The sequence below is a fragment of the Sabethes cyaneus genome, chromosome 3, assembly GCF_943734655.1.
Source record: "Sabethes cyaneus chromosome 3, idSabCyanKW18_F2, whole genome shotgun sequence".
NCBI lineage: Eukaryota > Metazoa > Arthropoda > Insecta > Diptera > Culicidae > Sabethes > Sabethes cyaneus.
Genome location: NC_071355.1, coordinates 135777163 through 135789994, shown reverse-complemented (window position 1 = coordinate 135789994; position 12832 = coordinate 135777163). Strand labels below are relative to the sequence as shown.

At 38.9% G+C, this 12832-nt stretch overlaps 1 protein-coding gene across 5 annotated transcripts in view; it reads right to left on the bottom strand.

Annotated features, from left to right (window-relative positions):
- Window positions 1-12832, bottom strand: part of LOC128743619 (uncharacterized) — a 187993-nt gene that overhangs the window by 21222 nt on the left and 153939 nt on the right. For 2 of the 5 annotated variants that reach the window (XM_053840224.1, XM_053840223.1), the window contains exon 8: window positions 5843-6196. The exons of 2 other annotated variants lie outside the window; for them this stretch is intronic. In XM_053840224.1, coding sequence (XP_053696199.1) covers window positions 6028-6196 — 169 coding nt within the window. In that variant the 3' untranslated portion in view covers window positions 5843-6027. Of the gene's footprint in view, window positions 1-5842; window positions 6197-12832 lie in introns of those variants that run through there. One more of the 5 variants, XM_053840222.1, reaches the window with a different exon arrangement.

The following is a 12832-nucleotide window of genomic DNA, read 5'->3' as shown; positions in this document are numbered from 1 at the left end:
GAAATAAGAAATGAAAAATCAACCTTTTATTGTTACGTAGCCGTTTTTTGATATCTCAATTTTTCAATTTTTTATGAGCTCTTAATTGGCGATTTCTGCTGAAAAAACACCTTTATTTTGGAAATATTGCCGCCATTTTGGTAATTTTTCGAATTTTCAAAAACCGCTACGTAACAATTTAGGTATTGACCTAAAGCTTCAAAATTATCCATGAAATCCGATTTCGTCCAAAGCGTACGCCATTCTTGGTTTCATCCGTCGGGTTGCCGCTGATTTTGAAGATATTTATGCTTTGAAAACGCTGTATTGCTCTCTTGCTCGCAGTATTCTGGAGTATGCCGCGCCGGTATGGTCACCATATAATGTTACTCACGCCAATAAAATTGAAAGCGTTCAACGTGCATTCATTCGGTATGCTCTGCGCCGTTTGCCATGGCAGAACGCGCTACACCTTCCTGCTTATGAAAATCGTTGCCGGTTAATAAGGTTAAGTACGCTAGCAAAAAGAAGAGTATTGTCGCGAAGATTATTTATTTACGACTTACTAACGAGGGCCGTCGATAGCAGTTACCTCCTGGAGCAGTTGAACATCCACGCGCCTCGTCGTAGTTTGCGAAACTACGCGTTACTTTGGACCCCGACGCATCGAACAACGTATGGCCATATTAACCCGCTTCATGCTTGTTGTAGGCATTTCAATGAAGTAAACCATTTATTTGACTTTAATATTAGCAAAAGTAGGTTTAGAAATGCAATACATAATTCAGAAAATTATATCAATATGAGTAATACTAGTCTGTACTGTACTGAAGACTGTAAACAACAATAAACAATATTATTCGAATCTTGTAAATATCCAATCGTTACAGTTTGCAAAAATCCTTTTGAATAAAATCATTCGTGTTTGTTTATCGAACAACTGCTACGGAAACGTCGCGACGCTACTTGAGAATACGATGTCGTGTTACGATATCATAGTAGCCCAAAACATTGCGTATACGACGAATGACGGGAAAAGTAAAATATCGGTTTTTTACTATTTTTAAGCTTTTCGCGTAGATTTTCATTATTTTTTTTGCATATAAACCTGACGCAGACCAAACGGAACAACTGAAAAAAGAATCATGCAATTCCGTTCAGCCGTTCTTGAGTTTATCCCTTACAAACAAACGAACCAACTTGGTTTTATTATATAGAAGATTTATAAAAATTCATTCGACACAATATTGTCTTGATGAACACTAATATAGACTAACTAAGAGTTACATATTGTTACACTTTTACACAAAACTACACAGCTATCGTCTCTGCAAGAGTCGTCTTTTGAAAGTGTCTATGGTGATGTCAAAATCGAACAGCTCGTACACGGTGTTGAACTGAGCCGCCATGTATCTTATTGGACTAAACTGACCGTAGTTAACTCTCCGAGCGTTAAGATGAAGGAAATTCCTAGTACGAAGAGCCCTTTCCGAAGCGTATAAATTCAGCTGTTCCAGGATAGGCGGACAGTCAATATGCCAGATCAGGAGCTTAGCAACAAACACAACTTGAGCTGTCGTACGCCTCTTTTCAAGGGTTTCAAGTCCTAGCAATTTGCACCGTGTGTCATATGGAGGCAAGTCCAGCGGGTTGCTCCACGGTAGCATCCGAAGAGCATAACGGACGAACTTTTTTTGTACTGCTTCAATCCTCGCAATCCAGCTAGCTTGAAACGGGCACCAGACTATTGAGCAGGTCTCGAGTAATGATCGTACCAATGCACAGTATAGCTAACGAAGACAAAACGGATCGCGGAATTCGTTAGCTATTTTAAAGATGAAACCGAATTGCCTGTTACCTTTTGAGATGATCTCTTCAAAGTACAAACGAAAGGTGAGTGCACAGTCAAGATTCACTCCCAGGTCACGAATATGATTAACCCGTTGCAGCGCATGACCCAGAATAGAGTAATTAAAGGCAATCGGGTTCAGTTTGCGGTAAAACGAGATAACACTGCATTTGGGTACACTGATTGTTAACAAGTTATTCGTACACCACGCCTCAAATAGGTCAACCAGCTGCTGCAATCTCAAACAGTCAAGTGTGGTTTTTACTGGCAGGTATATCTTAACATCGTCCGCGTAAAGCAGACGACATCCAGCAGGCAGCAGTATAGAGAGCTCGTTGATGAATAGTGTGAAAAGCAAAGGACCCAAATTGCTTCCTTGTGGCACCCCTGATAGATTACAAAACAGTTCCGATTCTACCGGACCGATTTTGACGCATAAACTGGGTTAGTGAGGTAAGACCTCATCCATCTGATGAAAGCGACAGAAATTCCAAGTTTCTCCATCCGATTCAACAATATCGTGTGATCAATACGATCGAAGGCCGCTTTTAAGATTTGATAATCAATTCATTTTTCATGTCATAGATTAGAGTAGACGTAACAAGAAATGTAGTGGAATAAGTAAATGAATAAAAAATTATATTAATAATCTTTGTACCATTCACGCGTTGGTGTATTCAATTATTTGCCAATCACAATTACTTTCCTTCGCCCAATCAACGTGCTGGCGATTTGATTGGAAGGACAGAAATTCCCCTCCCAAAGCAGCTGCTTGCTCTCGTTGCGCGTAGCTATAAAAGCGACGAAACCCTTGAGCAACACTCATTCTGTTGGCGATGGCGATTTTTGGATAGAGCAGATCGGAACAGCTAACGAGCGAGAGGTCTCGACAAGCTATAATTTGGAAAGCGGTTGATTGCAGCTAACATAGCGATGGTGCATCAGAAACAGGTTGATTGCAGCTAACCTATCGGAGTGGCATCAGTAAAAGTTGACAACAGCTAATCTTGCGGATTTTCGGCGATTTCCTGGTAGGAGGGTAGCGGATCAGCCATTCATCGCAATATTGATGTCGGGCTGCGACAGTTACTAAAGTAGCAAAGATAGAAATATACTATATTTGACGTAGTTGTGTATTTTTACTATTAAACACCTTTGTAGAACATGAAAAAGAACTAAAAAGAAATAAAATAGCAAAGCTGAATGCTAACTACTACGCCGGCCACTGACTACTGACTCCAGCAAAGTTGTGTATTTTTACTATTTGTACAACTTTGTAAAACTTGTAAATGTCATCCTTGAAATTAAAGAGAAGAGAACTTTTTGACGTAGGACTACGTCTTACGGCAAGTTTTGATATAGGGTGTCATTCCAAAAAATCGAAAAATTGCGAGCGTCACGAAAAATGAAAGGTTTTGAGCGCTAATAGCTCAGCGGTTTTCCGATCGATTTTCAACATTCTTACACCAATCGATCGGAAAATCTTCTAAGAATTGACCCAAATGAAGAAAAGTATGGATTCTTGATGTTGAACTATTGAAAAATTGAAAATAATGAACCTATATTTTACCAGAATTCTCGCTTCGTGATTGGTTGGAAGATTCTTCACGATGATCTAAACCTTATATCAATTTGATATCTGTGCTTGGGAAGTAAGCCAAAACAAGTGACGAAGTTTCCTTATTTCAACAAGATTTCTTAACACCTCGGTTAGTGATGTCCATTAATCGTTCGATTAATTCAACTAATCGAATAACACATGGAATATTCGAATAATTTTTAATCGAATACTGCCAGCACGAGTAGTTGAATCAATCGAATAGTTCAATGAGCACGAGTAATCCCCGAATAATGCTCGTTAATCGTTCATAATCATTCGATTAATCGAATTAATCAAAGAAATATTCGAATATTTCTAATCGAACACCACTGGCACGAATAGTTGAATTAATCGATTAGTGCAGACTACGCTCACCGATTAATCGGTAATCGAATAATTGAAAATTTCGGACAATCGGACGGTTAAACCTAGACCCTTTTGATGTCCTTGCTTGGGAAGTACGCCAGAAAGAGTGACAAAGCCCCCTCGTGCCAACAGATTTCTTACGAACGCGATTAAACCTAGTCCAATTTGATGTCTGTGTTAGGGAAGTGTGCCAGAAAAAATGACACAAGTTCGTTGTCCCAACAGATCGCAAATTCTTTACTGCGAGACGATTAAACCTCGGCGAACTTGATATCTGTGTTGAAAAAATGTGCTACAGCTGTAGTGTTCGGTTATAATACGACTCTGTATGAATACGCATGCTTGCCGTTTCATTAGAAGCGTAGTGAAAAGATGTGCTGTTGATAAAATAGAATTGAATTGGTAAACTCCCTTCAACGTGAGGAACCATGGGTAATAAAAACAATCTTTAATTTCAGTAAGGTAGCAGGATATCAATAGTTTGTGCTCTTTATTTTGTTAAATTGTATTCAAATGCATCTTTTGAGAATTGAAGGTATGCAATGTTACTACTATGATAAATGTTACATACAACGCATGCAGCATGTATATATGTTGCATATAGCATGTATACATGAAGTATCGAATGATAGGGCTTTTGCTACACACACATGCAAGACGTCTGTTAGGCATACATTGCATCTTTTCCTATTCGATGCAGCAAAAACGCGTTGGATAAAATGATCATTTTTTCTAAAATTATTTATACATTCGAAACAATTAATGTTTAAATCAACCAAGAAATGTATCCCGATATATATGTTCACATTTAGCAACTAATATTTCAGTGAATTAGCATTAAATCGGTGAACCAAAAATACGATTTTCGGATGTAGCATGCCGCATAGGCCAAGTTCGAAACAACTGAATGTAGCATTGATTTTAGTATAATTTATTGTTTTCTTGGCCGAAAGCAATCGCTGGTTATAGATATTTGGTCAGGTTTATCTCGCTAACATAGTTAATAGTTACATTTTTGATCAATTCTACCGCGTTTTAGCTTGTTTGTTGAAAATAGATTTGTTAATTAGTAAACAGATATATTACCTTGCTATACATGTAACGCAAATAGTAATTTCTGTTTTCAATGAAGAAATTAAATTATTTAAAAAATCTCGTCTTTTCCAAACCTTACAGTTTATATGGAGCTGTCACTTTTGCCTGCCCAACAGCTCTTCAATCCAGCTTTTTACGAGCAATAATGGCAGACGTGTTCGTAATATTTGAACAGCATTTTTGACATTTCCCTAGTACATCGCACGTTTTCTTTCCGCGCGTTCACGGCAAAACTAAAGGAATGTACGGAAAGAACACATGCGATGTATTAGGGAAATGTTAAAAATACTGTTCAAATATTACGAACACGTCCGCCATTATGGCTCGTAAAAAGCTGGATACATATGCACTCTGCAAACACCCTATTACAAGCATGAATACATGCTACTATCACTACAAAGAGACTTACGTAGTCCTGCGTCACCTATATATGCGGTCGTGTCCTGTACACAACCCCTCTGATTTTTTCCAAATTAAATTCAACTATTGATATTTATTCGCGACATTTATAAGAAATTGGATTTTTCAATCTTCGCTGAAGAGATAGAAGGTTACTGTCTTCAGCAATATTGCTTGTAATAATATGCTTTAAAACTTCGCAGAACCCATCAATGTGCTATACTGAAACTGAGGAAACAAAAAAAATCACTTTTAGGGGGATTAATCAAAAACTAAATTCCACCAAGCGACAGAGCTTTTAATTTCAAGAAACTCTTCCAAAGGTCCCATAAAGCTAAAACTAAGTTTTCCCTCTCAAAACTCTAATACTCCTGTTTTTTAGGTTTGGACCACTGTGCACTGTACAGCTGTAGTTTTGGTGGTACATGTATTAGTTTCAGTTCTGTATCAAAGTATGCAGGGTGCGAGCTGCAATTCTTACAACGAAAATATGGCGTCCTACCAGGGGCTTGGTTTTCGTTGCAGTCGAAACAAGGCGTTTATAGTATTAGATAAGCGTAATTGTTTTATTGAAAATGCTTAGGTGAAGGAAGTGTACATCATCAATGAATATTAGCGCAGTTATAGGTGAGATCACAACTGTGGGAGCAACTACACTACAGAAACCAAAAAAGATATTTATCACATCGTATGTTTTTGTAGAAACATTTGTATGAATGATTTATTTATGCGATCATATTTATAACAATAAAATTTTGTGGTCGCGTTCAAGTCTGCGTTTGGCACAAAGTGCAATAGTTCCCATTGTATCTTGAGGTGGCGGCAATCCAGGAATCACTAATGACGATTGTTGATAGTAGATTTCTGACCTTCCGCAACGGTATGCATAGATTACAGCATCTTGAGTCCTACAATTACAAGAATAAGAAAACACAAAAGTTTCACATGGTTGATGTATTTTATATCAAATTCATTCATGTTGTATTGAAAGTAAGAGAAACAGACAGTCTTTATTATGTATAGAAGGATATATTCCGCCTAAATTTTGTTTTAGTTTGAAATTTTTTTCATTGCATCCTTTTGTGATCCGTTACTCGGATTTGAATACAGAGCCCAATTTTGCCCAGAGCCCAATGTTCACAATGGACTAACGCTGAAGCTTCAAATATTCTCCTCGCCAGTGCACAGTGGTTCAAACAGCGAAATACGTGATCGTTAGATATAGCGCCGAAACGAGAAGTTTTTCGCATATAGTGTCTGCAGGAACATTCCTTGTTATAACAAGCCCCTTCTTGTGAAAGAATTCTTTGGGTGATTAAGTCCCTTAAAAGTGAGATACGAAATTTATTTTCTCGTACATTCGAGATACAGGTTTGGTACTTTCGGCAAAGTTGTAGTAAATACCAATGCAAACAACTTTGTTAAAGACACCATACTTGTATCTCTTCATGGAAATTGTCTATGAAGCGTTATTCGTGGACAAACCCTTCAAAGCAGTTTTTAAACCCTGACTTATTCTGGTCAACTTTTACGTGTTCATAGTGTTCTAGAAAGTTGTTTATCTTACTAAAATCAACGTTTTTGTAGAACATTATTATCCGCGATTTTCTGCAGTTTCGGAGATTTTGAGCATTTTTGATGAAAAATAGTACTACTTTGAGCTTAAATATTTCCCAAGGTGGCAAATGGTGGCAGATCAAACAACCCCTACTTAAAGATACAACAAAAAACCTTTAAAAGCAAGTGTCAATTGTCTGTATCTTTTTGTATCCTCAAAAGTTATAGTTGTTTTAAAAATCCATCTCAGTCATGTTTATAGAACAATTAAAATGTACTTCGGATGCAATAAACGCCATTTTGTTCACGTTGACAATCTCTTTCTAACTAGTTGAGTTACCAACAAATTTTTCGCCTTCCAAATAACTAACTTAAGACTATTTTGTTCAATACGTTCGATTGGTGTCTTTTCAAAAGATCACACTCATAATGGGCTGGTACCGAATGGTCGAAACACAAATTGTTCAGATAGAAATAAACTATCCTCAGAGCGGTCTTCGTGATGACAGCGTGAAAAATTGGTTTTTCTTCTACCTGCTCTCAGCTGGTCAAAGGGAAGCTCCTTTCAGGAGGATATCTATTTTGCCGAATCGAATCAAAAAATATTAAATAAATGTAATTTACTCTTTAATCGTGGAATATCAAATAAAGCGTATCCGATTGTACGCTCAGCTGCACGCGTTTTAAACTACATTTTACAACTAATCGATCTATATATATATATATATATATATATATATATATATATATATATATATATATATATATATATATATATATATATATATATATATATATATATACTAGCTGACCCGACAAACTTCGTATTGCCACAAATTAACCTGTGTTGTACATAAATCATGAATCTCGGATGATCTTTGTCACTATCTCGAGTTTTGCAAGCCCCCCAGTGGGCGGCGCTTCCGACGGCGGGTCACCGGCAACACTCGCGACCGGCTCGTCCTGAATGATCTAGTGTTACTATAGATAGTTTTTGTGGTCTTGTTATTGATTAATGTTTTATGGAAGAGTCTCGAATTTCTCGAGTTGGATTAGTTTTTGAGTTTTGCAAAAATATCTGTTTTATTTGTATGAGAGTCCATATCCCCCTACCACAGGGGTGAGAGGTCTCTAACTATCATAAAATAAATTCAAGACTCAAAAATCTCCTACATGCTAAATTTGGTTCCATTTGCTTGATTAGTACTCAAATTATAAGGAAATTTGTATTTCATTTGTATGGGAGCCCACCCTCTTAAAAGGGAAAGGGGTCGTAATACACCACAGAAAAAAATTCTGCCATCTAAAACTCTCACATGCCAAATTTGGTTCCATTTGCTTGATTAGTTCTAAAGTTATGAGCAAATTTGTATTTCGTTTGAATGGGAGCCCCCCCCCCCCTCCTAAAAAGGTAAGAAGTCCTAATTCATAATGGGAAAAATGGTTGCCTCCAAAAACACCCACATGCCAAATATGGTTCCATTTGCTTGATTAGTTCTCGAATTATGAGGAAATTTGTATTTCATTTGTGTAGAAGCCCCCCCTCTTGAAGTGTGGAAGGATCCTAATTCACCGTAGAAAATAATTTTGCCTCCAAAAACCTCCACATGCCGAATTTGGTTCTATTTGCTTGATTAGTTCTCGAGTTATGGGGAAATTTGTATTTCATTTGTATTGGACCCCCCCCCCCTCCTAATGTGGGAAGAGGTCCTAATTCATCACAGAAAAAATTCTTGCCTCCAAAAACACCTACACGCCAAATTTGGTTCCATTTGCTGGATTAGTTCTCGAGTTATGAGGAAATTTGTATTTCGTTTGTATAGGATCCCCCCTCCTAAAGTGGGGAGGGGTCCCAATTCATCATTGAAAAAAAAATTGTCTCCAAAAACACACATATGCCAAATTTGGTTCAATTCGCTTGATTAGTTCTCGTGTTATGAGGAAATTTGTATTTCATTTGTACAGGAGCCCCTCCTCTTAAAGTGGGGAGGGGTCCTAATTCACCATAGAAAATTTTCTTGCTCTCGAAAACCTTCACATGCCAAATTTGGTTGCATTTGCTTGATTAGTTCTCGAGTTATGAGGAAATTTGTATGGAAGCCCCCCCTCTTAAAGGGGAGAGGAGTTACAATTCCCCTTATAAAGAGGGAGGGGTCTCAATTTACCATAGAATAAATTCTTGTCACCGAAAACACCCTCATGCCAAATTTGGTTCTATTTGCTTGATTAGTTCTCGAGTTATGAGGAAATTTGTATTTCATTTGTATTGGAGCCCCCCCTCCTAAAGTGGGGAGAGGTTCTTATTCATCATAGAAAAAATTCTTGCCTCCAAAAACACCTACATGCCAAATTTGGTTCCATTTGCTGGATTAGCTCTCGAGTTATAAGGAAATTTGTATTTCGTTTGTATAGGAGCCCCCCCACTTAAAGTGGGGAGGGGTCCCAATTCATCATAGAAAAAAAATTTGTCTCCAAAAACACACATGCCAAATTTGGTTCCATTTGCTTGATTAGTTCTCGAGTTATGAGGAAATTGGTATTTCATTTGTACAGGAGCCCCCCCTCTTAAAGTGAGGAGGGGTCCTAATTCAACATAGAAAATTTTCTTGCCCTCGAAAACTTTCACATGCCAAATTTGGTTCTATTTGCTTGATTAGTTCTCGAGTTATGAGGAAATTTGTATGGAAACCCCCCCTCTTAAAGGGGAGAGGAGTTATAATTCCCCATATAAAGAGGGGAGGGGTCTCAAATTACCCTAGAATAAATTTTTGTCACCGAAAACACCCACATGTCAAATGTTGTTCTATTTGCTTGATTAGTTCTCGAGTTAGGAGGAAATTTGTATTTCATTTGAACAGGAGCCCCCCCTCTTAGAGTGGGGAGGGGTCCTAATTCACCGTAGAAAATTTTCCTGCCCTCGAAAACCTTCACATGCCAAATTTGGTTCCATTTGCTTGATTAGTTCTCGAGTTATGAGGAAATTTGTATGGAAGCCCCCCCTCTTAAAGGGGAGAGGAGTTACAATTCCCCTTATAAAGAGGGAGGGGTCTCAATTTACCATAGAATAAATTCTTGTCACCGAAAACACCCATATGCCAAATTTGGTTCTATTTGCTTGATTAGTTCTCGAGTTATGCAGAAATTTGTGTTTCATTTGTATGGGAGCCCCCCCTCTTAGTGGGGGGAGGGGTCTCTAACCATCACTAAAACCTTTCCTGGTCCCAAAAACCTCTACATGCAAATTTTCACGCCGATTGGTTCAGTAGTTTTTGATTCTATAAGGAACACAGGACAGACAGACAGACAGACAGACAGACAGACAGAAATCCTTCTTTATAGGTATAGATATATATATATATATATATATATATATATATATATATAAATATATATATATATATATATATATATATATATATATATATATATATATATATATATATATATATATATATATATATATATATATATATATATAGTTTTAGTTACTACTTTTAGATGTAGTTATTGAATTAATAAATTTACGGTTTAACCCGGTTTCACATTGCGCACTGCACGTGTTTTACACCAGTCGCTTTCAATAGATTTTAATAATGGTCGCCTACGTATCTGCTCGCACTCAGGATCGTTGACATCGCTCATGACAGTTGAAAGGTCAATGTCACTCAGGGCTGTGGCAGTGTTCGTCGTTGCAGTATTACACTGTTATTCCGAACACATCCCCGGCTCGTAATCCTGATCAGGAACCGTCTTCCGGATCGTAATGACCATAAGGTGCGATTCTGTGACGATTTCGCTAAATTGAATATTCGCGGACGTTTAGAAATAGTCGAAAAGTTCAAACTTTGTCAGTTGTGCCTCAATGATCATGGCAAAGTACAATGCACATTTAGAAGTCGCTGTAACGTTCCCAATTGCTCTAAAAAGCACCATTCCTTATTGCACAGAGGGGAAAAGAGTATCCAACTGTCTGTCGTGGAAAACAATACTCATTTCCAGTCGCGTCGGTCGGTGATATTTAGAATAGTGCCCGTCACTCTCTATGTTGGAGGGACAGCAGTGGACACTTCAGCATTCCTTGATGAAGGCGCATCCGTGACGTTGGTTGAGGATAACGTTGCTGAGCAACTGAATGCCAGGGGAATTCCAGAACCGTTAGTAATTACCTGGACTGCAAATATGAAGCGACACGAATAGACATCACGGAAAATCAATCTCCAAATCTCCGCCAGAGGATCCAGAACACGGTACAGCTTAAAAGAAGCGCGTACTGTGAACGAACTAGTTTTACCGAAACAAGAGGTCTGCTTAAACAAAGTTTTAAATCGGTATAACCACTTCAAAGGACTATCCTTACCCGATTATGGAGAGGAGACTCCGCGAATCTTGATCGGACTAGATAATCTGCATCTTTTCGCACCCCTCGAATCAAAGGTGGAAAAATTCGGCGAACCTATTGCGGTGCGATCACTCTTAGGGTGGTCCATATACGGTCGTCAGCACCGGTCGTCAGCGAAAACGTACGTGCACCATCATTTGGTGCAGCCTGTTAGCAATGAAAAAAATGAAAATGAATATTGCGGATTGTCTCACGAAATGGAGGAGTGATTCTGGATTGTCTCCCGAATGGTTTAGTGGGCCTAGCTTCTTATATGACACCGAAGATAGGTGGCCACATTAACCCCTTCCTCCTGCAAACACCAAAACTGAGCTACGTGCAGTATATCTATTCCACGATGTTATACTTGCCGAAAGACTCATCGATGAGACCAGATTTTCCAAGTGGAAGATTCTCGTGAGAGTAATGGCATGCGTAATTCGCTTCGTTTCCAATTGCCGTCGGAAGTTACGTAGCGATTCTATTGAGGCACTAAAACCGACGCCGAATCAACAGAGGCAAATTATTACGAATATACCGTCGGTCAAAGTACCGCTAAAGCAGAGTGAGTACCGACAGGCTGAAATCGTTCTATTCAGATCTACGCAAAACCATGCCTACAGTGACGAGATCAAAATACTAAAGAAAAACCAGCAGATCGAACCATCGCAAATGATATCCCTGGAGAAGAATAGTCCGCTGTATAAGCTGACACCCCTTTTAGACGACGAACAAGTGCTGCGAATTGAAGGTAGATGTGACAAGGCTGAACACCTGCCATTCGATATGCGATTCCCGATCATCCTTCCCAGAAATGATACCGTGACAGAACTATTAGTGCGACACTACCACGAATCGTTTGGTCATGCATTTAGAAATACTGTCAAGAACGAGATCAAGCAACGATTTTATATTTTCAACTTAAATTCAGTTGTGGCGAAGATCGAACAGAGTTGTAACTGGTGCAAAGTGCACAAGAGTCAACCAAAAGTCCCACGGATGGCCTCGCTTCCCGTACAACGTCTAACTCCGTACCGGCGACCATTCACATTCGTCGGTATTGACTACCTTGGCCCTGTAGAAGTATCAGTAGGACGTCATTCAGAAAAGAGATGGATTGTGCTATTCACATGTCTCGTGGTACGAGCAATCCATCTTGAAGTGGCGTACAACCTCACCGCACAATCCTGTGTCATGGCGATACAACGGTTTATTTCGCGATGGGGCCCGGCTACTGAGTATTTTTCTGACAATGGCACCAATATAAAGGCGGCGAGTAAGGAGTTTGTTCAGCAGGTACGAGAGATCGATTTCGAATGTGCCGATGAATTCACCAATGCTCGTACGAAATGGCATTTCAATCCGCCCGCCACCCCCCATATGGGGGGCGTGTGGTAACGAATGGTTAGGACCGTGAAAAGTACACTGTCAGCGTTGGATGATGGCAGAAAATTAACGGATGAAATCCTCCTAACCTCGTTAGCTAAAATCGGTGACATGATCAACAGTCGTCCACTGGTGTACGCTCCGCAGTGCGCTCTTTGAAGAAGCGCTTTCTCCTAATCATTTCCTGCGGGGAATAGCAGCAAACGAACCTCAGGAAGTACAG